At 37.9% G+C, this 22890-nt stretch overlaps 1 protein-coding gene across 2 annotated transcripts in view; it reads right to left on the bottom strand.

The window, feature by feature from the left end:
- LRP2 (LDL receptor related protein 2) overlaps nt 1-22890 on the bottom strand; it is a 246494-nt gene that overhangs the window by 104913 nt on the left and 118691 nt on the right. For both annotated transcript variants that reach the window (XM_036995040.2, XM_073218732.1), the window contains exons 31-38: nt 20461-20589; nt 15508-15674; nt 14433-14576; nt 10067-10176; nt 7955-8132; nt 5652-5865; nt 4332-4571; nt 1886-2074 (exon numbers count right to left, since the gene is read on the bottom strand). In XM_036995040.2, the coding sequence (XP_036850935.2) occupies nt 1886-2074; nt 4332-4571; nt 5652-5865; nt 7955-8132; nt 10067-10176; nt 14433-14576; nt 15508-15674; nt 20461-20589 (1371 nt within the window). The remainder of the gene's footprint in view (nt 1-1885; nt 2075-4331; nt 4572-5651; nt 5866-7954; nt 8133-10066; nt 10177-14432; nt 14577-15507; nt 15675-20460; nt 20590-22890) is intronic.

Below are 22890 nucleotides of genomic sequence, written 5' to 3'. Positions count from 1 at the left end.
CTTCTACCTGAATGTTTAACCTAAATCTTCAAAGACTTTAAACACACATTAATATGGCATAATTTCTACTCCAACATGATGAAAAACACAAAGAGAGAGAGCCAGCAGCATCTCGGGTTGTTATCAATGTCACAAAATGTTTGTTACGCTTAGCATTAGCATGAGGTCTTTTCCTAGTCTTTTTAATTAATGTACATGTTTTCATCCTATGGGCCTTCTAAAGAAACCAGAACACAAGTCCATTTGCCTTTGGACATTACAAAACAATATAAATGCTGAAATAAAAGACCATGATGTGAAGATAGGATAATGACTAGAGAGTAATCCTTTATTGATACCATGTAGCCGAAAATTTGTTGAACTACCAAGACGGCCACCAAGGCACACTTCTTTATCCCTATACCTGACCTAAAACTGCTCTAGAGAAATTGAGACCTAGAAAAATTGAGCTCTAGAGAAACTGAGAGAAATTGCTCTAGAGAAAGTGAATTATGCTACTGATCTACTCTTTTCCTTACCTATTTCTAATTGTAATATGTATATTCCAGTCTTTTAACCCAGTGTTGCAAACTTTTTCTGTAAAGGGCCAGATAGTAGATATTTCAGGTTTTGCAGAGCATAGAGTTTTTTTCACAAGTTCTCAAGTTATAACATGAAAGCAGCCATAGATAATACATAAACAAATGGGCACAGATATATTCCAGTAAAACTTACAAAAATAAGCATGGTTAAAGGTACATATTTCCAGTTATAAGATAAATAAGTACCAGGGATGTAACGCATGACTAATTACACTGCTGGATCACATACAGTAAAGTGGCTAAGAAGTGACCCTAAGAGCTCACATCACAAGAAGAGAAAATTTTCTTTTTTTCTTCTTTCTTTTCTTTTTACTGTGTGTATATGAGATGATGGATGTCAGCTGAACCTATTGTGATAATCATTACATAATATATGTAAATCAACTTATACAGAGCTATATCCATATAATTATTTATCAATAAACAGAGGGAAAAAAACAGCCAGTAGGCTGCATTTGGCCCATAGGCCATAGGCTGCTGACCCTTGCCTTATCTACACCCTCAGAAATAAGGTAGTAAATTTGTCATCAGAGATTTAGGAACCCAATTAAAGGCCTATCTAACCATATTACCATACTTACTATTCACAATAAACTTTTATGATAGTACCTAGATTTTCATAATATATTTTAATATTTCTAAGTGACATCTATTTACCAAGTTTGATAATACACAATGATACCTATTTTTTTAATGGAATAATATTCTAAAAATTTTAATACATTTGTTTCCCAGTATATCATTTAAAATGAGTGGTAATTCAAATTTAAGTACATGAATCAATACAACTAAGCTAATGTACTATTGATCAGGCATTTCAATAAGACTATGATAAAGCGCCTGATGATCAAAAGGGTCCTTACACATCAACAAGAGGGAGCAGTCAGGAACATGGTGACTGAAATCGCTCAGCTTTAAAATAAATGATTGGAATTTCATGGCTAATATTATATATTAATATCCATTTCTCTTTGAAAATTTGGACATTTCTTATTTAGAAATTAGGTGCTAATCTAAGTATGGAAAACCGAAATCCAAATTATTTAAAATTTCTAGCCATTTTGACTACATTTCTTATTTTGTTAATAATAGAAGAAAAGGAGATCTCTTATGAATCTGTCCACTGAAATGCCTTATCATTTACTTGAGTGTATAGTATAGTCTAAAAGCACAATTCAATTTATTTTAAATAATCTCAGTGATTGTCTAGAAAAATAGGTCTGCGGCACGTAAAATGTTAGGCTAAACTTTCTAGCATAAAATAAGGTGAGAAAGAGATGCAAACACAAACACAGCTTACCTACCTGCTACCCAATCCACTGCAACACCCCGGACTCCATTTTGTCCAATCCCATATGTAACAATATTTGTAAAAGCAGACCCATCTGGTTTGATTCTACGAATTGAGTTACCAGATGGCACAGAGCTGCTAAAATCACACCAATAAATAAAGCCAGAAGATACATCAACATCCACATGCAGTACATTTCGTCCTGGAAGATTTAAGAAAAGAACATTAAACAATGCTCTAGCTAGAGTCACAACTTTTAAATGTTTACCCTTCTTCTCAAACCCTCTTTCCCAACCCCCTGCACTAACCTTACCATTACAAAATTAAACTTTCCCAGTTGCAATAAGCACACCTACCACCCAGATCTTGGTTTCTAAAAACCATTTCCCACAATAAGGAGCACTGGCTCTTGGGAGAAATGGCAAATTACTGGTGTAGGGAGGAAAGTTACACAGTAAGTCTGGAACATCTTATTATACCAAGAAGCAAGGAATCACCCAAACACCAATGGGATCACGTCAAAAAGAGTATTCTAAATGATTACAACATGTTGAATTTTTGAAAAATTAAAATTTGAGTCCCTGTGATAAATTTTTTTGAAAGATAAAATGGAAAAAAGGAGACCTCTCCTTCAGAGAAAAATGTTACTTAATAAATGTAGAAGGAATGATAGAAGAAGAAAATCACCATTTTGTAATCCCAATTAAATAATAATTAAAATAATCATTTTAGACAAGTTTCATCAATGGCCACTCAAGCCAATGTGTGAAAGGTGCTCGGGGACCAAGATATTCCCAGGATGCAAAAATGTGACCCCAAAATTTCACACAAACTACAAAGGGAGAAATAAACCCTTAAAAAGCAGAGATTTCATGAATACCACCTTAACCAAGTGATCAAACTTAAGTGTCACTAGGCAGGGGACAAGCCTTGTTCTTCCTAATGAGGTTCTGTCTCAAGTACACAGCTTCACCTATGAAGTATTCTTGCCAATTGGGTTCAGCTACAATCTAATCAAGCAATTAGACCTAACTTTTATTTCATGAGAAAAGCAGTGTTTAATTGAATGACAGGTTAAAGGATACATAAGGAGATAGACAAATCCTTAATGTGAGACACTAAAAGGCAATAGGACTCTCTCTTCAAAAAGTCACCGTCATAACAAAAAACTGCTGACAAGTACTACAGATTTAAAGAAACTTAAGGCACATTCCAAATACAATGCATGAATCTTGACTGGATCTAGGCTGGAACAAAGCAACAGCTACAAAAAAATATCCTGAGGCCAACTGGGGAAATATGAACATGAATATTAGATGATAATGCCCTGAGGAGCTGCATGTCAAAGTATGTAGGGATAAAAGTGTCATAATATCTGCAAAATATTTTCCAAAAGGTCATTAAAAAAGAGTGTATATGTATGTTTACACACACAAATACACAGAGAGAGACTGAAAGCTCAAATGTGGTAAAATGTTAACAACTGTCAACTCCAGGTTAAGGGTATAAAGATGTTCCTGTACCTTTCTTTCAACATTCCTGGATTAAAAATTTTTCAAAATGAAAACCTGGGAGAAAATTTTATCCATTTTATAATATCTGAACAAGATGGTAACTTAGATCACAACTTTTTAGGTATGGGAAAAACAAAGATGAGTCATGAGAAACGGGCCCTGGGCAGGAACACGTGTGGTGCTAGCAGCGCCTTGACTCCTTAGACCTTCACATGTCTATTTCTTCTCACCATTTCTCCCACCTCATTTCCTTCTTCCTTTTTCCTTCCCTCCCTACCTTCTATTTCTATTGTCAGCCCCTGACACATTTCTAGTGATGCTCTTCAACACCTAGTTCCTCCTGTGGTGACACACAGGGAGGGGCCTCCTGGTTCACTAGGAAGCACATGATCACTTACACATTCATAGTATCCAGGCATAAAGTGCTGCAAAGATAGTCATTAAGGAGCGACTAATACTAATATCTATATCAACTCATCAAAAATACATTAATAAATTGTGTTGCAGACTATTTCATTACTATCTAAGCAGAAGCATACCCTCTAAATCTCCATTAACTGTTCCTCTAAACACCAGCTCTGTAATACTTCTTGCAATCTTTTGCTATGTTCTGTATTGCTCTGGGCCTATCATTGTCAGTGTGCTCCATGGACCAGCAACATCAGATGTCCTGGAAACTCATCAGGAATGCAGATTTTCTAGTGCCACCCCAAACTACTAAATCAGAAAATCTGGGGATGGAGCCTAGATCTGTGCTTTAACAAGCCCCCCAGTTCTGATGCATACTGAAGTTTGAGAATTACACTCAAGGCTGAACCAATTTAGTTAAAGGGAAAGACAAGCTTCATTATGTACTGAATTCAAACATGAAAAATACTTTATGGTACCAAAGTTTTCAACATGGCCCGATGGAGTCAATTCTTACTTATACTGGAGCTGGCATACCTTGACCTGCCACTGGCACCATGGCATCTGAATGATCTGACAATTCCAAGCTAAAGCCTCTGATTGCAGACAGCATGGAAACAACAAGGAAGGAGTTATATGGAGAGCAGGTCAAATTATCATGATTGAGTTTAAATCCAGTGGCACAGGCGCATGAGAACAGTCCTCCTGGCACAGGCAGGCAGATCTGCTGACAGGCATTCACATTGTTGCTACAGCCATTTGAGGATTTGTCAGAGTCTAAATGAAATCAGAATTAGTTTGTAACTTTTGACCCACCTACCTGCCACTCCATCTAAAATTGTTTAAATTGGGTCACCAAATAACTCATTATAAAAATTAATTAACAAAATATGATACCTGAGATAACAGCCTAAAAACAATATTGGACAGACCAGAGCTTATACAATTAACATATAAAGGTATTAAAACAGGAACACAACTATTATATAATAATTAGAGAATGGGGCATCAATTGTCTTTCTTCATGAGTCATGCAAGAATTAGAATAATTAGGGAGGTCAGTATACAAATTCTAATTTTTTTTGCCTTCTTGACCTATGTACTGGGATTTACAATTATATCACTTTAATTACATTATCAACAATGTGTTGGGCATTTGATTTAATGCACATTAAATAAGAATACTTAAAGGTTTTTTTCACATGCAGTAAAAACAAATTCCAAGTGACAAACCTAGGTCAGCAAATTATTTAATAATGTTTAGTAAGAGATTAAAAGCTGTAAAATACATCAAAATTAGAAAAAAAAAGTCTAGATCATAATGCTAATTTAAAGGGGCAAATCAAAAGTTAGATTATCTCTGAAAAAATATGTTGAAAAGGCAATATCTAAGAGTATTCCTTTTAAGATTAAAACTTCTATCCCATTTACACTTTCCCAGCAGGTATCCAACAAGTATTTACTGAGCACTTTCAATGTGCCAGGAGTTATTCTAGCTACTGATTAGAAATCAAGAAATAAGACTTGTCCTTGAGACTTTCTAATGAGGAACACAGACAATAAAACAGATAGTATGTCAGGGACTGTTGTGAAGCAAAAGCAGAGTAAGGATTCAAAGTGATGGGAAAAGAATGGGAACAAACTTATCTAAAATCAATCTGGCCTTTCAGGTGCTAACTTATAGTCTTTGACACTTAGCCATGCTTAAGACATGGTTACCGTGGGTCATTTCAATTTGGACACATGTGTATAAACATGGGCCTGTGTGCGGGCATATATTTATGTATGTAAATGTGTAGATGTGTCAATATACATTGTACATCTGTGAATGTGTTTGTTTCAGTGACAAATACTTACTACGTCTGTAATAAACTCGAAGTCCCCTTAGGTTTGGGATATTATCTCTCAAGACCACTTTATTGGCCCCGGTGGCCTTGTCAACCCGTTCAATGGCCTCATAGTGTTCATCAGTGTAATAAAGGAAGGAACCATAGACGGCAATTCCCCAGGGGTGGGAAAGGCGGTTCACCAGGGCCATTCGACTTGTACCATCCACACTGCCACTTTCAATCTAAAAGATCAGAATTATCATTATGGGCTGATTCATGGTAAAATGAGAGAAGCATTTAAAAATAATATTCTCTTAATAGTAATTCCTCACATTTATGTAACACTCTATTCTTAACAGAGATTTTTCATATTTATTTTCTGATTTGACAGTCATAGCTACACAGAGCACAAGGTCGGGCAAATACCCATTATTTCACTGATAATGAAACTGTAGCTCAAGTAAGTCAATCCACTTTTTCTCATGGCATAATGAAGAAAAAGAGCTAAACCGCCTTAGTCCATGCATGTGATATTCTGGTTAAGGATATACATTTCATTTCAATGGTGGGCCATTGCACAGGAGTTGACTGGCCCTCCATTTAATATATTCACCAACAGTTTCTGCAATGGGGATAGAAAACATGCTCCATACAAGCACAGAAGATAGGCAAACTGAATGGAGCAGGGTAGTGCTGTTACATGAGGACAGGTAACAATCCTTAGTCAACAAGACTCTGACAAACTGGAAAAGAACTCCCAAGAATGATATCCTAATGGGAAATGACAAGCTGCTTGCTTCTAGAAGAAAAACAAAATGTAGACCTAGCTGGTTTGATTTCATTCCAGAAATTTGTGCCAACTGCCTCTTCTGCCAGAACCTGAGGTGAGGTCTGGCAAGAGAGAAAACAGGGTCTGGCTCAGTGCCTCACAGGACAAAGGAACCCAGTTACAAAGATCAATCAATGCCCTAGGAAATGGTGGAAGTTCAAGAAGGCTAGAGCATAAGGAGGAAAAGCTGGAAGGGCATGACCAGGAGTAGAACAGCTGACCAAGCTCAGCTCAAGTACTCAGAGCTAGTCATCTGGACCAGTGTTCTAGGCTGTCCAGTGATCAAACCAATTTGCTGTGGTTTTTGAAGACTACATGTCTCCATCATGAAAGCAGGGCTCAGCAGTGTGGGCCATGGCCTAGTCAAGGCTAGAGAGAAGTGGCTCTCGATAGTGAAGGTGGCAGAAAAAGGCTGGACCTGAGATAAGAAGCAGAGAACAAATCGCTAGGATTTTCTGACGATTAAATAAGGATATGGTTCTTAGAGTAAAGGTAAAAGATGAGGGTTCTAGCCTAGGAGAAAGGATGGAGAGTCACACCACTAGGAGGGCTAGAGCAGAGCTAGACACAGGAAGGGAGGGAGATGGGAATAGTTGTCTAGGACATGCTAAGTTGTATGCAGAAATCATAGCACATGGAAAGAGCTTCCTCATCATTACACACATGCAGCAAATTCTGCAAAGTGCTTTCACAAACATCTCTACTTCTTTTTAATCCTCAAAGTTGATCACCATTATAAGTACATATTAGAAGTGAAATTAGTACTTGTCAAACCAAATCTGCATCATGGAAAGCTTCTATACCAAAGACAGATCTGAAATCAAAACTGTTTAAAGAATAAGGAAGAAACTAACACATATTCAGTTCAACATCCTAAGCAATATTTTAATTGATCAGTAATTATTGAACACCTTCTACATGCCTAGTTCCAGTTCAGCTGCATAAGCACAACAGTGAAGATCAAATATTATTTCTGTGAATGAATGAAACTACATAGTTTCTGCTTCTTATTGCAGAATATAATACCCAACCTTGGTGTTTAAAATTGTCAATAAAGGGAGTTTTCACATATGCATCAACCACGTTAGGACATTAGAGAATTCTGTGTAGCTATGAGGGGATGCTGAGTTCATAAACTTGCTTGATATTTTTTGTTTTCTTGGTCTCTAAACTGGAGAGCCTAGAGAACTTTCAAATAAAAACACTGAAATCACTAAAATATGAAAGAAATGGCTCTTAAAGGACAAATAAGAAATGAGAAACGGAATTACTTTACGTTGAAGAAAAAAAAGGAGGGAAAAGGGTGATAAATATTACTCTATAAGGAAATATGTGCATACTATGATGAACTGGATTGCACTGAGAACAAGATTTGCTGGAGAGAAAATGGTATAAGAGACCAAGTGAGGTTGTTTAGTAACCACTGCCAGACAACTCAAAACAATCAGTATCAGCTACTCAAGTCAGCAGCGAAGACCAACAAGCTTAAGGAGCACTCGTACCACTCCCCTGCTGGTGACTGCCCAGTAGAGTTTCTGCTCCTCGATATCAAGGGTAATAAACTCCAGGTGTTCAAGGTTCCCAGTGAAGAGAGTTTCTGGAGATGTGCCATCCATGTTAGCACTTGCAATCTTAGCAGGAACGCCACTGTCAGTTCCTTGGTCTGACCAGTACAATTTCCTACAACCATGAAAAACACCAGCATTTAATGGAATAGAAAGTTTCATTAAATATTTAAATAAAAAATGTGCATTTCTTGTCTTCAAGGATGTGCACAATTCAATGGAGGAAGTCTTAAGTCTGAACCACTAATATCTTATTACATACAGTGTGGAGAAGTCCTTAACCAGTGCTCTATTGATATCTGTATATTTCCCTGCTATTATTGGGGTTGAGGCCATTTAGAATGTATTTAAAACAGGAGGCTAGAATTCTCCACTGGTGGGTGACCCTTCAGCTTGGTCAGGACCATGGTGCCTGAGGCCAAGCAAGCAGTGACCTGTAACTGAGAGAGAGCCTACGTCAGCAGTCAATCTCCTTCAGGGAGTCATGTACCACCTGATCCAGTGGGAAGGACACAGCTAATGTGAGACTTGTCAAATGACTCCCTATTCACCAGGCCTCTTGTTTAATTCTTCTCCAAACCATCCATCATTTACCACAAGACTAGTTACTTTCTTCTATGATGAAGTCTATGTCTGACTTCTATGATGAAAAATGCAATATGTACACCAGTCACCACACAGATGGGACAAATCCATGATAGATGAAATTTTAAAAAAATTTATGAAGAAACAAGAAATTTGTTTCTGTTTTCACTGAGGACAAAACTTTAGACTTGAATCCAAGTTTTCACTCCTTTCTATCTCACCTGCTGCTATAGTCTAAACTGAAAATCCTCTTACACTCTTTTCACACTGGTCCTCAAACCCTTTAACTCCAGTCAGCTTTGTTTCCACACCAATCCACTGTACCCGTCCTGTGAACCTCATCTTCAACTAACTCTAAACCCCCCTCCCTCTGAGTTCTCAAACTGAAATGCTCTGCTTCAATGGAACGCTCCCATTTCTTCCCCACTTTACTTCTCCTACTGAGCCTGTTCTTTGACTTTAAGACTTGCCTGAGCTCCGAAACCTCCAGTTCCTCTATGCCTAGACCTCATACATAACCATTTTAACAAAATTCTTTTTTATTCTCTCGGTTCCCCCCTTGTGACCAACTTGCTAATCATTAATGCTGAGTCCCCGCCATGGTTTTCTTTCTCCCTTTCCATTCCAGGCTCCCAGGAGTTTGCTGGACAAAGTCACAAAATTCTTATGAATTCTGAGTTAACTAAAAATTTAAGTTACTTAACTTCAGCTCAGAACTCACCCCTAGCTCACCCTTAGCTGAACGTCTTCTGCTAACTGGCCCCTCTGCTCCTGGCCTCTTCCACTCCAATCCTGACCAATCTTTCTGAAATACAGTCCTTGGTTCTCTCACCCCTTTCCTTCAAATTACCTGCTGGCTCCTTATTTCTCAGAAGAATAAAATACATCTCATTAGCATGACACTAAAGTCCTTCTGTGACTGATTCCTGAATTACCTTAGCTGCTGTACCTCACATCTGGTCAGCTGCCCCCTACTCTAAGCCTCCGGGTCAGGCCCTCTGCACAATTAAGCTAAGCACTGCCACACTCCTGCTCCTCTACTGCTTGGCCTCAAGGTGTGCTTCCCCCTTGGGAATCCATGCTCCACAAGTTGGAAGCCTTCTTGTCCTTCAGGTCTATTTCAAATGGTATCTACCCCTTTAAAGTTTCCCGCATTCCCTCAAAGTCAGAATTATTGGTCATTCTTATACTTTAATTTTAAATTGCCTGACATTCTTGCTTCTTTGGAATTAATTTTAAGTCCAGCATTATTACTTTGAAGAACAAAGAGTGAAACATGAATCGGAGCCTTCACATCACATATGACTCAAAGTTCTTTCTCGTTCTCACTGGGATCTATATTTTTCAAATGTCGGCCTGTGAAATCAGACAAGGTCCTAAGTTTGAAATCTTCTATTTCATCAGACAATAACATTAACAGACACGGTGCTGTGCGAATGACATGTGCCATTCATGAACTCTCACCCATGAACAGGATCAACAGTTACGCCAACTGGAAAACCAACTCCAACGGCAGTCCCATCATTGGTAATGAGTGTTTTTCTGTATCTGACATCTCCCTTTAGTGTCAAAACCTATAACATAAAGTCACTTATTAGAACTGAGTTTCATAAGGTGAAAACAAAGAAAGCTGAGATGAGGGAGAACTTGCACACACAACAAATTCTAAAACACTATTAGAGGAGAATGGGAGGATTTAGAGATTCAGATAATCCCTAATTGTATTTCAGGGCTATGAGGAAATCAGCTCAAAAGAAAATGAGAGTAAGAAAAGACAAATCACCTTCACAAATTCCTATTTTCAATTCAACTAAAGTTTCAGGAGAAAAAAATTATGTGGATAAAAGAAAGATTCAAACAGGTGAGCCTACAGAACCTCTGCCTGAGAGAAAGCACAAAAATGCCTTCAAACAAAGATAAAACTCCAAGAGTCAAATGGGAAACCCCAGCTCAGCTGCACGCCACCAACCAGGCCATGACACCCCAGGGCCCATCGCTGCGGTTAGAGTTGACCGGTTTGAATGCACTCGGAGGTACAGTGAATTCTTTGTCAAGTCAAAACACATGTTCAAACCCCTACCCTGCCAAACCGGACTATGTGACTGGAGGCAAGTGATTTCACCTCTCTGGACTTGGCTTCTTCATCAGCTAAATGTGGATAATGAGCGTGCCCTCTACAGAGAAGTGACAGGACCGTGAGGTAATCCATGAAAGGCCCTTAACACAGCACCAGGCACAACTGTGTTCAATAAATGTCTTCTATTTTTTTTAACAGTCCATTTATTGGGCACTTAACTGTACACCAGGCATTATCCTAAGTGTTCTTGGGTTTAACTCTCCCAATAATTCCATGAGATAGATACAGTTATTATACTCATATTACAGATGGTGTAAGAGAGGTTTAGGGGTTTTCCCAACGTGATCTATTTTTTAATTATTACTGTGGTGATTGTTATAACCAGTTTTAACAGAACTCTGAAACATCACAGAGAAACATGAATTACTGGACTAGATGCAGTTTTTCAAAGGAAGAGGCTATTTTAATATGCACTTGAGACAGTCTGAGAAGAGAGGCAACTAGAAAGAAATTAGAAAACGCCTGTTAATTTTCATGAAGGTTTTTCTATAAAGTTGCTTTTCAGTGCCAAGAGATTATTTGTGTCTGTTTCTGTTTCTGTTTCTGTTTCTACCTGCCCAGCTCTTCCTTTTTCTCTCCCTCCCTCCTTCTCTCTCTTTCTCTCAAGCTCACGCTCACACACACACACACACACACACACACACACACACACACACACACAATACATATTTTCTCCTTCTCTTTCTCCTGTCTGATATCTTTCTTTCCTACTTGGACTAAGATAATTTTTCTCTTTTCAGTTTGCCTCTTCCTACTACACTTTCTTTCCTTTTCCTAGGCCTAAGGATTTCTTCTGTTTAAAGGAAAGTTACTGAACCTGTTTTATAGAATATATCAAGTCCTTTCTCATATAGCCAATCTGTAGGCTTCACTTTCCTGCTACAAAATTGCTTTTAGTGAATGGGCACACAGCCACCCCTTAGTGAAAAACAATTTCTTCAATGTTTCTCTCTTCTTTTCAAGTTGGAATTAAATCTAACTCCTGTACTGGAAAGTATATTGTAAAGGTAAACAAGAATTGAGCACTATTCCTGTTTTCTCAAGCAAATCTTAACATTCAACTGGGAAAGTCACAGTTGGTATCACCAAAGGAGAAACCTGATTAAAAATACTAAAAGGGCAGTTTACATTTGGATCAGTGTTCTCATAGGTCCTTTATAGACGTTCTAAATATATTGATGATTAATAGGGCTCTACATTTACAGGATACCTTAGTGTTAAGGAGTACTTTTATTTACTGATCTATTAACCCTCCTTTACAGATTTGGAAGCAGAGGCTCAGAGAAGGTAAATAATTTGTCCAAAGTCAAACACCCTGTGAATGCAGGAACTACAGTGTTGTCCCCAGTCACAAAATGCATTTTCATATCTCAGAGTCTTTGTGCAATTTTCCTCCTCTGCTTGGGATGCCTTATGCCATTTGGCAGAATTTTATTGTTCATCCTTCAAGACTCAGCTCACAAGTAATTATTTATGAAAAGCCTAAAATTCCCTCTCCCCACACTTTTACCTTTGTCCCTAATCACAAGGCATTCCATATTCACTGCTCTTAAAACACTTGTCACACTCGAGCAAAGGTGTTTGTTTATATGTCCAGATCTCAGATGTGTGAGCTAACTTTAAAAATATTTTATTCTTCTTTGAATATCCAGGATTAACCAGGGACTGATCTGTAGAAGCATTTACTAGTATTTGTTGAATGAATGAATGAATGAATAAATGAGCAAGTAAGCCACACTCAAAGCCAGGTCTTTGGACTCCAAAGCAAATGATCTTTCCTCTGTACTTCACTGCACTGAGCAAAATCACAAACATTAAGTTCATATGATTACAGTGACCTTGCCAGTGTTCACATACGCACACACACACACACTCAGTTATTCTTCAGCTGGTGCCCTTTCATCAAACCTAACACTGATGGAGGAGATATGTCCTCCGCTTCTGGGAAAGTATCAGTCCAAAGGGAAGTCCCCCATTTACAGAGCAAGACAGAGTTGGAACATATTAACTGTCACCCAGAATCAAGACAGCTTTGAACCGAGTAGACTCTAGAAAGATGTGAGTTTGGAAAAAAAGGTTTTAGGCAGTAAGTGTTGCTTATACTTTGATGGGAGAATAATAATTTTAGTCGAGAGTATGAAAAATAACTTCTGTCACTGTCAAAGGAGATTAGAGCAGGCCGATCGCAGGAGCTGTGGTTTGTCACAAGCGAAGTTACAGTGCCACCTGGGAATCAGGGCAGAGAAGCTGTTTAATTAAACCAAGTTGTTAACTTCCATGGGCTCCAGGATCCTGTCTAAGAAAAAAAAAGGGTTTGAACCAGATGAGCCTCCAAAGTTCCCCTCATGTTAAGAGCTGATGATGACACCTGGCTTGAGATATGCCAGGTGTAAGGTTGGAGGCACTAGGGGGAGGAGTGAGCACATCGGACACTGATGACGTGCCAAAGCCCCCTGCTGATGCCCCCTCCCAACCTGAAAAATGTGCCTCAGGCGAGCCAATCCTCGCACCGCTGTAAATCAAAGCTCTGCCTCCCCCTACCTGCTTTAAAAACTTGCTGCGGGCCCTGCTGAGTGTGACTTCTCCGGCCTGTGATAGTCAGACCGGGGAACATCACCCAGGAATTTGAGTTCAAATAAACTACCTGGCCCTTTGTTGCCTCTCTTCGCCTGCTTATTTCGGCTAAAATTTATCTTACACCAGGAGCTAGTGTTTGCACATAGTGCAAATGTCCCCCTCGCTGTGCACGTTTTCTGTGCTCGCCCACCCTCAGGAATGCTGTGAGGATCAAAGATGGGGTTTGTGGAAGATCCTTGTGAGCTTAAATGCTGTTCTGACTATGGAATGAGCACTCCTCCAATTGAAATCAGCCACTTGGCTGCTGTGTGCCTTCCCCATCTTTGGTGTTTATCTTCCTGAATGCCCCAAGGAGAACCGGCTGGTGCCTCTCCCTGAGCAGTGGACCGTCACTCTGCATAAACCTAATCTCTGCCTTTTCACAAAACCCTCTGTTTGTCTTAAGAATTTTCACTTTTGAAATTATTATGAATTAATAATCTTTCACAGGTTTAACCTTCCCCAGTAGTGGAGGAAATCAATACTAGTCAAGTTACCTCTCATCTGCATCATGTGATTTCATACCTGCACCCCATCTACAATTTCTTCTGGGAATTAGAGTAAATGAACACTTGTCACAAAGAGGGTAGTATCAAAGGAATTAAAATCAAGTTTCTAATTTCTGTTTCTTTGTTACAAAAACTCCATTGAAGCCTTAGGAAGATTTCCATCTTAGAATAGAGGTAACCTATAAGTCTGATTTAAAACTAGAGCAGCATTGAAGACTTGATAAGAAAAGATAATGAAAATTCCCTCACTACTAAATCTTCCCCTTATGCTGAGTTCCTAACACTTCTTTATCTTTTTTTATATTTTTGTAAATTATCTAAAAATCATTTACATGAACAAGTTAGTGTTAATACTTAGGAGGAAACAAAATAGGGCAGAAGAAAGTCCCAATAATTCATTTTTTAGGTGGTTTTCCTCCTTAGCTTCAGAGACTTTGATAGTAAATACTAGAATCTCTTTCCTTTGCTTCCTGCTTTTAAAAAAATGTCAAAATCCCTATGACAGCATTTCCTGAGGATAGATTTTATATGAATCAGTGCTTGTATAACTAGTATTATGGAATCATACCTCAATGGACTGAGTTCCAGGATTAGTGTAATACAAGTTTTTTGATATCCAATCTAAGGACAGGCTCATAGAAGACCCCATACTAGACATAGGAACAAGCACTGTCCTGTTGGTGCCATCTGTCTTCACTCGGTGAATTTCACCCTGGAAAGAAAGAGAAGTCAGCTGCTTCAAGGCCACAGATTTAGCACTGGAAACACTTTCTTCACTGTAGCTCCTGCCAGCTGCTGTTTCTCTAACACTCCTTACACACCATACACCAGACAGGCCTACTGTGCATGATGCTAATACCAGCCACATTTTGAAAACACTGATTTTTCAATGTGTCATGGGAATACACAAAGGCTCGCCATTCAGGATACCTCTGATATTGGCTACAAAGATTTATTTCTTAACTACCAAAGGTCAAAGAGACATAAGAGTAACCCAAGTCCCAGGGGAGGACCAGGAGGCCAGGAGTATGTTTTACATGGAGTGACAAGCACCAAGCACAAAGATCTTTCCTCTCTTCCTGATTTGTATTCTCTTTGCCCCTTCCCCATTCTCAAGGGTTTCTTCTCTGAAGGGTGAGGAAAGGGGCCCTATGGAATGGAATTGAAGGAATGTTATTTTTATTCTAGAGGCAAAGATACTTAAAAAGGCTCCAGCAGCCACACCAATGCTTTTCTTGAATTCCCTTAGGGAAATTACTGCTTTTTTTCTTGAGTTATGATCATTTGTACATTAGTCTAATATCTTCTACTAACTTAAAGTCACTTAAGAGCAAGCTTTGTATCTGCTTCTTCTTGGCAGGTTGGAAGCAGCTAGTTCAGTGCAAGGCATACAGTAAACATTTAATAAATACTTGCTAAATGAATAAATAATTCCCAGTAGCTTAAATGTGTTTACTGTTTTTGCTCTGGATCAACCTCCCATCTACATCCCTCATTTAATCAAATAAATTCAGTAGTAAATTAATTTATTTCAGGACAATTTTCCCTTTATCAGCCCAGCAAATTTTGACCATATTAAGGCACCAGTGCAAGCAGGCTGTTCAAGAACAAGAAAAATACTTCAAATGTTATTCAAAACTTACTGGATTCTCAACCCAATAGATGAACTGCTCTGAGTCATCAAATTCAGCATCATAACCATTCAGTATTCCTACTATGGGGATCATTGCATCATTGGTCTCCACCTCAGGGTTAAGGGAGATTCCAAAAATTATACTGTGTCTTACAGCTATTAAGAAAGGCTGTTCATCTGTAAAAATAACAGAATATCAGTCAAAATTATATCCCACTACTCCAAGACATTTAGAGTAATGGAAGGCAGTGGATTGTTCCCATCTTTTGAGATAAAATGCCATAGCAGCACTGCAGCAATAAATGTGATAATGCATGGTAGATATTTCATCAGACTATCCAGGGCCTTCCATTGGGTTTCAGTGGGTTGCTGGGTCCCAGACCTCCAGCTCCACACACAATGCTTCTGGACTTTTCCAAAGCACATCAGTATGCACCTTACTCTTCATTAATTCCTTACTTACTGATAAACCATCCATGTTTGCTAAGTGTCATAGTCAAGAAGTTCTTCCATTTCTACACAAATTTTACTAATGCTGAATAACTCAGGGGAAGGAGAGTGGGATTTTGAAAAAAAAAACACAACAAAGTGAAGAAAACTTACAGACTATTCTTGGTGAATGGCAGTTTACTAGTTTTAGGTATGTTCATAAAATAAAACAACACTATAAAATGTTGCCTAGTGTTTATTAGAGAGTTTAATTAACAGATAGATCCAGTTTTTAATCCAACCAACTGGTTGACTAATATCTGTTTTCCACATTAGATTCTAACTTCCAAAAGGCAGTGACTATGTCTGATTTACTCACTGTTATGGCCCCAGAGCTGGCATATAATTACTTGCCTAATAAATATTTGCTAAATGAATGAATGACCACATAAACAAATCAATGGATGGATGCATAAGTGAATATGTAAGCAGTGTTTTATAAAGCAAATGTCTGTACATTACACCTTAAATATCAATGTAATATTTTATTCAAACTATCGGTTCACTTAGCCTTCTTAATAGATAATAAGAGGTCATTTTTCAAAGACAGTCTTTGAAGATAACCTTTATCCTAGCTTATCAAAAAAAACCTAAATTGATGACATTGAAGAGTGGGGTTTTACTTTATAATTCCTCTCTGAAAAATGAAAATCTTTGGAATGTGAGTTTTGTGTTATTAAGACACATATATAAGATATATCACATATTAAGATTAAAATATAAAATGATTAATCATTGCATAATTTTTATGGGCTAAAAATGATGTTTTCATTATTTTGATAATCTGAGAAATTTTTCATCTTCAGCAGGATTATTCTGACACCTTTTTCTTTACTTATTTTCAAATCTCACTAGCTTTTCCTTATTCTTGGCATTTCTATTACTGAGAAACAACAACCTAATACAAATTAAAGTAAATTTTGCAACTATGAATTCTTTATATTTTATGAAGTTCTGTAATATATAGCATTTAGTCTTTCACAACAAGCCTGCAAAGTTGTTTTCCACTGAGGCCAATGAGACTTGGAGGGACTATGTGACTTCTGCAGGAAACATGCAATAAGGGGCTGACTCACAGCTCCCCCTCTCTTGATTGCTTGACATTGCCTCTCTGAACAACTGCAGTAGCCATATCACCCCCATATTTTGAGACTTTGTGCCACACTGTATGCACTTGGCAAATACTATTTTACCTAATTCATCTCCCTGAAGCCTCACTACCCTGTTTGTTAGTTATATGCCCCCACCTCCCAACTTTTAAATGAGGTACAAAGAAATTAAGTAATTTAACCAAGATCACACAGCCAGGTCTCTTGGACTCCAGAACCTATGTTCTCAATGACTACTTTGCAAAAAGTACAGATCAGGCACTACTTACTGAATATCAAGCTACCACTCAATTCATCTGATTTAACTGCGATAATAAAAGAATGAAAGCTGTATTATGAGTTTCAGATGTGCCTTCAAATTATATTGAAATGATATTTAATTATTTACTGATTATATGTTGTAAATGCTCATTGTTTCAGTAAAAATAAGAAGTATTGTTCCCAATTTCACAAGGGAAATTTTAAATTTTACTTACTCAAAACTTGACACTGTTCTTTTTGCTTAGTTGGAGGAATTCCCAACTAAAAAACTGTTTAAGGCCTAAAAAACTTTGCATTTCTCATCTATCAAACAAGTCTTCCTCATTCCTTGGAGGAGCTCTTCCCTCAAGCACTGTCCAGCTCTCCTCTTCCTTTGGCCTTTGCTCCTCCCTGGGGGCATATCTCAGGCTGTTTATCTGATCACTGCTGGTGTGCTGAAGAACGCTTAGCACCATGAACCCCAGCAGGCAGTGCACCAGGGCCAGAGGACAGGTGCCATTTAATGTGGCACTGGCTGAACGTGTGGAAGCCAAAGTGAAGGCCAGGGCCAGAGCTGCGCTAGAAAGGAAGTGACCACAGAGACAGATGGCACAGGGAGGGTGCAGGAAAAGTATTCTGTAGGAAAGAATAAAGGGGTGATTTTAAGATGTTCTACACCTACGAAGGAGCAGATGGATAAAAGACATAGGGCAGGAGAAGGAGCAAAAGAGGATACTGAAGGGTTTGTCATTCGCTTAGCATTTATTGAGCACCACTATGTGCCATAAGCAACAAGCATATGTTGACCAATCAGGTGGAGGTTTTATCCTCACAGAATTTGGAATCAAGAGGGCAAAACAAGGTTATCATCCAGCCTTGATGATTCCGAATGAGAATGGCCAAGAAGGATTAGCACAGAAACACCTAGGTCAGGTGGAAATGAGTTCAGGAGGATGTGATATTTAAGCTGTCCTAGGTTAGTATGTCTCAGTCTTTCGAATTGAAATATCATTTCTTCATTTTTATTTTTCATGTTATGGTCCCTTAAGATTAGTGGTAGCAGAGCAGAGAAGTGAAAAGAACAGCCAAGAATGGGAAATTTATGCTGTAATCAAAGGGCAACATTTAACTGTTGGCCTAAACCTAGGACCTCCTTGAGGTGGACCCTGCACAAACTGACCAACACTTCAACCTTTCCAAGAACATGGGCAAGGAGAGTTTTCATATTTTGCACAAAATCACTAAAACAATGGTCTGTGTCCCTCAGACTGACTCGGAAACCTATTTGGAATTTGAGATTGTTTATTTTAGGGGTGATGGAGAGATATTTTGGTTGGAGTTTTGTTTGTTTGTTTATTTATTTTTGGCATAGTAGAGGACATATTTTCTAAAGAATTTCTAAAGTTTCTAAAAAATTGCATACAGATAAAGTTCTTACTTCAATATTTTATAACATAAAATTAGGAAAAAAATAGAAATATCCCATATTTCCCCTACCTAACTATAACCACTACTTGTATGTGTTGTCTTCCAGATTTTTTTAATGCATATTTTACATGGCTGATATAGACAGTATCTATTTTTTCACTTAAACCTTATCAGAAAAGCACTTCTAAACAAACTCTGGACTCTTAGTAAACACTGTTTGAGAGACTATTAAACATGTAAAGCAAGTAATATATTTTCATGTAAATGAGTCTTCTAAGCTTTTTGTTGAAACGATCTGTGACTTTTTTTTAGTTAACATATATTGACAATTGGTTACCCAACTGCTGTTCAGAAACACATTGGGAAATGCTGAAAAGGTTTCACCTCAGTAAAGTCAGCCCATGGAAAAACCACTGGTGGAATTATTTGTGAAACAACAGAGGGTACTATTTAGACTTAACATTTGTCAATCACTGTCAGAATGGTAATATTGATTACACCAATCCTCAATACACAGTTCCACAATCTGTGTGGTGAAAGAATGCTTTGTATCCAATATATCCATAACCCAGCTTAATCTTCTGGTGAAAGACTCTGAGGACACACTAAATTAAACACTGTCAACAAGGATTAGGTGCATAATAAGTTCATGAAGAAAAATGGCAAATGCCAATCCCTTTGTAAGCATTACAAATAATTAAAATCTCTCATCATGAAGGTATTATTGCAAAATATTACAGGCTAATGGAATTCTATTTTCAGTAAGCCTACATCTGCATAACCTGTAAACACCATAAATTTCCTGGATTCAGAATCTACTTTCCACTTGAAAAACAAATTTTCCACTGGATTAGGATTCTTTTCTCTTAATTTAAGAATTCTATCATTAAACACTTAATTTTAAATTGTCTACAGCCATTTTTATCAGTATCAAGACACATTCACTCCTCCTCACTGGGAAATTAAAGAAACTTGAATTTAGATTAACTTTTGATACTTTTAAACAAAGATGAAGGATTTTGTAATAGTTTATTGAACATCAAGTACATACACCAGAAGAAATTTCTTTTGTGGATTGACTACCTGTTTTCCTTCTTTTATTAATCCCTGAAGTATTTATTATAACACTCCACTACTCTTCTAATACTCTTCAATCAACCCAGTAAAACACCTAGGATTAGATGAAGATTAAATTGCTCAAATAATCACTTAAAATATTTCATACCAAGAAACTTTCCTTTTTAAGGTATCAGAGAGTCATAGTAAAGGTACTGAAATTGGAGTCAAAAGATGTAGGCTAGAACACTCATTATTGTTATATGAGATGAATATTGAATAAAAATGAGATAAGGAACCTGAAAAATGAAGTCATACACAAAGGTCAAGAATTTTTCTTCTTAAGGGCAGAATTTGAGACTTCCATTATTATAGCATGTCTAACTATAACCAGGCAAGAGAAAATGTGAGGTTTAAGAACTTTGAATCACATGCATACATAATATTAGCTCCATATGCAGACACTATATTATAACTGAGATGCTCAATTAAATCACCACATATAGCACACACTCCACCAAAGGCTGCTGAATCAAAGGGGCACAGCAAATATTTTATTAGCAAGTGGCTTAAAGCTCACAGTGCTTTGCACAAACTGTGGCAAAATCCACCGTCAGGGACACTTAAAGGGCATACTGTACCTCTTGAGCAAGTCACAGAGTCGTGAGAGAGACTCCACCCTGAAGGACAAGCACAGGAGCAACGCCCAGGGTTCTGTGTAGAAAGCAGGCATAGATGGCTGCAGGACGAAAAGGCACATGAGTTTGTGGCTGCAGTAAAAGGAGAAGAGAAGAGAAGAAAACACTGGTGAATGGAAAACTTCCCACATTAAGGTGCACAGAAAGAATGGATAAAGATGTCAGGTGTATAGACAATGGCGTATTAATGAACCACAAAAAGGAAGAAAAGCCTGCCATTTGCAACAGCATGGATGGGCCTTGAGGACACTTTGCTAAGTGAAATAAGTCAGGGAAAGAAAAATACTGTATGATTGCCCTTATATGTGAAATCTAAAAGAAAAACAAACTCACAGAGAGAACAGATAGGTGATTACCAGAAGCAACAGGTAGGAGGGTAGGTGAAATGGGTGAAAGTGAGACAAAAGGTACAAACTTCCATTTACAAGGTAAATAAGTCTTGGTGGTGTAATGTACAGCATGATGAATATAGCTAACAATATGTATTTTATATTTGAAAGGTGCTAAAAGAGTAAACCTTTAAAGTTATCATCATGCAAAAAAGCTTTTGTAACTAGTCATGGTAATGGATGTTCACTAAACTTACTGTAGTGATCATTTCACTACACACACACACATATATATATATAGCAAATCATTATGTTGTATACCTAAAACTAACACAATTGTTATATGTCAATTATTTCTCAATGTAAATAAATTTTTAAGCATAGACAAAGTCATGCTGTTATTGTCCACCCAGAGACCCCCAGAATTTGGAGACAGAAACACATTAACTCTGTTGGTTTGGGTTTTTTCACTGAGCTACTTTGCCCTTCCCTAGCATCATGCTTTCAGTCAGAAAATTCATGAGAAGCATAAAAGGAACAGGTGATTTGCCTAAGATCACAGATCACAGCAGTTTGTAATGGGATTACAAACAGCCATTGAATCCAGAGCTTAGCAATAGAAATATGATGCTAAATAATAGGTGTCTCCTTGCCTGACCTAAAAGACATCTTTTTACACCAAATGAAACCAAGGTGTGTGTTCCCTCTATGACCCTGACATTCACCCACAGTTGTCAAGTTTTACTTAGATAATAATCTTATCTTTTTCTATTGATGACATCTGTGTGTGTCTCTTGTTCTTGAAAAACAAAAAACAAAAAAAAAGGATCCTGTGTGCATCCAGGCTCACAGGATGCTGTCTAGATCTTATATGCTCTCAGCACATATGCCTTGTGAGAGTCATTAATGCATGCATTCACTCAAAAACTGTTAAGCCTCCACTATGTACCATTCTAAGCACTGGGAATACTGTAAACATGACACAGATATTTTAACAAAGGGAGACAGACCTAAACTCATAAACTGTCTGATTTCAGAAGTGAGAAGAAAAAGCAAAAGGATTATGAAAGAGGCAGGCTACTTTAGATAGAGTAATCAAGGGCCACCAGGAACTATTTGAAAAAATCCTCAATGACATGAAGGAGCAACTCTTACAGACATCTTCAAGCATAGGGAAGAGCTAATGCAAAAGTCCAGAAGGGGGAAATAGCCTGGTAGGCTTCTGCACCAAATATATCCAATGAGGTCCAACATGGCAAGAATAAGTGTGAGAAGAGATTAGGGAGATAAGATGGGGACAGGTCCTGAAGGGTCCATTGCAGGACTCTGAAGAGAGATTAAGTGACTTATTCCCTCTTCTCACCAGAAAGAATATTGCCAAGGCCAAATTTTTAAATCACCTAGCCACCCACACGACAAACTCTAGGATGACCTAGGGTGGCTGCAGCACAGCACTTACTGGGCAATGGCACAGAAGTAAATGAGTCCTAAAAGTAAGCTGCTTCATACCACAGAGTGGCAGCAATAAAAGACTCTGAGGAGCTGCCAAGTCTCTGCTGCCTTTGTCCTCAGGGACCTGAGACCTGTAGGAAAGCCACATAGGCTGCAGTCTGAACAAAATAGCATGAGTTCAGACCTGCTGCAGTTACATACAAGATTTGCATTTACCATGGTAAATAAAAGTAATGGTTAGTAAAGAGGAAAAGAAAATTTATTGCCCAAACAAATGGGTATCCAACAAATACCAAGGAATGAACCTAACTAAGGAAGTGAAAGACCTATACCCTGAAAACTACAAGACACTCATGAGAGAAATTAAAGAAGATACCAATAAATGGAAATACATCCCATGCTCATGGATAGGAAGAATTAATATTGTCAAAACATCCATCCTGGCTAAAGCTATCTACAGATTCAATGCGATCTCTATCAAGATACCAACAGCATTCTTCAACAAACTAGTGCAAATAGTTCTGAAATTCATATGGAACCATAAAAGACCCCAAATAGCCAAAGCAATCCTGAGAAGGAAGAATAAAGCTGG

The sequence above is a fragment of the Manis javanica genome, chromosome 12 (assembly GCF_040802235.1).
Source record: "Manis javanica isolate MJ-LG chromosome 12, MJ_LKY, whole genome shotgun sequence".
Classification (NCBI taxonomy): domain Eukaryota; kingdom Metazoa; phylum Chordata; class Mammalia; order Pholidota; family Manidae; genus Manis; species Manis javanica.
This window is presented reverse-complemented; position numbering and strand designations above follow the sequence as displayed.